Source organism: Orycteropus afer, unplaced genomic scaffold (genome assembly GCF_000298275.1).
Source record: "Orycteropus afer afer isolate SDZICR_OR568_19922 unplaced genomic scaffold, OryAfe1.0 scaffold00314, whole genome shotgun sequence".
NCBI classification, from domain to species: domain Eukaryota; kingdom Metazoa; phylum Chordata; class Mammalia; order Tubulidentata; family Orycteropodidae; genus Orycteropus; species Orycteropus afer.
This window is the reverse complement of record NW_006921901.1, coordinates 1,442,837-1,445,328: the sequence shown is the minus strand read 5'-3', so window position 1 is coordinate 1,445,328 and position 2,492 is coordinate 1,442,837. Positions and strand designations below refer to the sequence as shown.

General features: G+C 34.8%; 1 protein-coding gene across 1 annotated transcript in view; it reads left to right on the top strand.

Moving 5' to 3' along the window:
* The first annotated feature begins 1,111 nt into the window (after positions 1 to 1,111).
* CCDC198 (coiled-coil domain containing 198) overlaps positions 1,112 to 2,492 on the top strand; it is a 53,805-nt gene continuing 52,424 nt past the window's right edge. Inside the window, exon 1 of the mRNA XM_007951868.1 lies at positions 1,112 to 1,334. Within this exon, the coding sequence (XP_007950059.1) occupies positions 1,112 to 1,334 (223 nt within the window). The remainder of the gene's footprint in view (positions 1,335 to 2,492) is intronic.

The following is a 2,492-nucleotide window of genomic DNA, read 5'->3' as shown; positions in this document are numbered from 1 at the left end:
AAGTCACTTTGCTGCAGAGAAAAATGTGAGCAAAATGCAAAAGGAGTAAGCAGGAAAAAGTTAAACTCAGATACCTTTTTTAGATGAACTCTGTTGACTATTCAGATTTCTTAAAGCCCAGATTAGCTTCTTAGCAAATGAATTTTTCAAAACTGATTAATAAATTTCTTTGTACTTCTCTAAGGGAATATGATTTGGAAGAAAAAAAGAAAATTAAATAATCTATGGACAAGAAAAATTAGAACTTGAAAATTATTTCTTTTTCTAAGGATAAAGAATAAAAATATAAATCATACATAACCCCACCATACAAAAAGAACTTCTCAATATTTCAGCACATTTCCTTCCAGTCTTTTTTCTGTATTTTCAAAAACATAATAAGCCATTTTTGAAAAGTCAAGATTTATTTGGACTATTTACTCAAGCAGTTTACCCTGTACCCCAGGGAAAAACTCCCTATTGTCCTTCTGCCCCCCTGCAATGTATTCATCCCCTTCTAAGATAATTCAAGTTATTGACAGGGAAATCCAATGATTAAATCTTTATCTAATTTGCTTCTTATTTTCCTGTTTGGAAGACAAGTTCTTTAATTAAAATTAAAGATTAGCAAAGCCCTCAATGATTAGAATGCATCTCCTTATTTTCAAAGATGACATAGCATTCTCAGCTGATGGTTTTTACACTGTTGAAAGATATGTGCAATGAAAGGGTCAAGTTTAAGACTTCTCTAACCCTCTGCTCAACATCTCTGGTAAATGGCCTTCCCGGTTTTAGAGATTTGTTTAATGATCAATAGTGGTTTTTATTTTGTACCACTGAGTCTCTCAGAAAGTGGCTTAAGCAAGTCAATGTTTAACTGGATTCGTTGGTCTGGAATAGCCAAGTAGGAGTTGAAGGGAAGTATCCATGGAAACAAGCCTCCCAGGAAGTGGCCAGAGGGCTTAGTGCAGGGTGAAACAGAGCTAGAAAGATACTATGAAGGAAAAGACTGCTTTGTAAAGCTGGGAAAAGTTAGAGAAAAGCTTCTGAAATACCTTGATTAAAACAAGTAACATTAAAGTTTCCAAAACCATTTCTATCATGGTTTTCCTTTGAATGTCTTTAAGGTGAAATGGGCCTGAGCCACTCTAAGGCTCACCCTAGGGTGACTAAAGTAGCACCCTTACAAAACAAAGGGGAAGAGATGCCCTCAGCTTGCCCTGTGGTGTTTGCATTCAATCAGAATCTGGAAGAAAAGAATTCACATTCCTTCACAAGTCTGCAGAACCGAACTAAAACTTTGGATGGGCAGCTGCCACCTCTACGAGAGACTTGGTATGGAAGATATTCTGCAGGTAAATATAAAATCTAGCGTGAGATTAATGTATCTGGGCCAAGAAGAGCTATTGGTAGATTTAGCTGACTGCATATCTCCATAATCTCAGAAAATTTCTAAATTACTGAAACATAAGGGAACATCTTTTAGTGGGAATTGAATGTTTATTAACTGAAAGTATTGTTCTGGGTACATTAGAACAGGTGTGTAAACTGAATAAAGGGCTTTAAACAATTTCATATAAGAAGGAAAAACTTGTTTCAGTTTAGCTTATAGTGTTTTCAATGTTAAAACATAGGTTTACCAGGCTATTAAAATTATGTTGATATAGATGTGAAAAATGACAGCAATCATATGTTTCTTAGATTCTGAATTTAAATCATTCGCTCCCCTACATTTCAATGCATTAGGCTTTGTTGTTTGGAAAGCAGCATATTAGAAGCAAATCTATTTTAGAGTCAATTTGGAAACCACTCCAAACAGAACTGATTTATTGCAGTACAGATGAGTGAATGGGTTACCCCCTCCCCAAGCCCATATCCTTCATGGTCATCTGCAGAATACTAAGAGAATTATTTTCCATGTGATTGGAAGCTCTGAACCTGAAGTGGCTATAAATTATCCCTGAATATTTTACAAGACATGTAAAATGTTTTATGACAACCACATAATTAAACAGACGTTCCAGCATGGGAAAAGGAAATAAATAAATATTCACTCCTCACTTATCCACGTGGTTAGGGTCCAAAGACTACAGCATTATGTAAAAATCAGTGTTATGCAAAAACGGAGAATGACAGCAGATCACAAAATGGAGGATGACTACATTTTTATATAACTGCCAAATTGCATCATTACATGACTACCAAAACACTGAGAATCATGGCCCAGCCAAGTTAACACAGCTTTAACCATCACAGCCAGCATTTCTCTTGCCTCGTACCTAGCATTTGTTACTGGAAGACATACATCATTAATGTGCAAAATAATTGGATAATAGATTTTTCACTATTGTTGTAAATGCAAAATGTCGAGCAACAAGATAGTCAACATGTGAAGAATAGGTGTATATGCTCATTTATATATGTATGTGTGTACATGTATATATATGTATACATGCACACACACAAATTTTTTCACATTCTGGATCAATAACACAAATTTAAAAAAAAAAAAA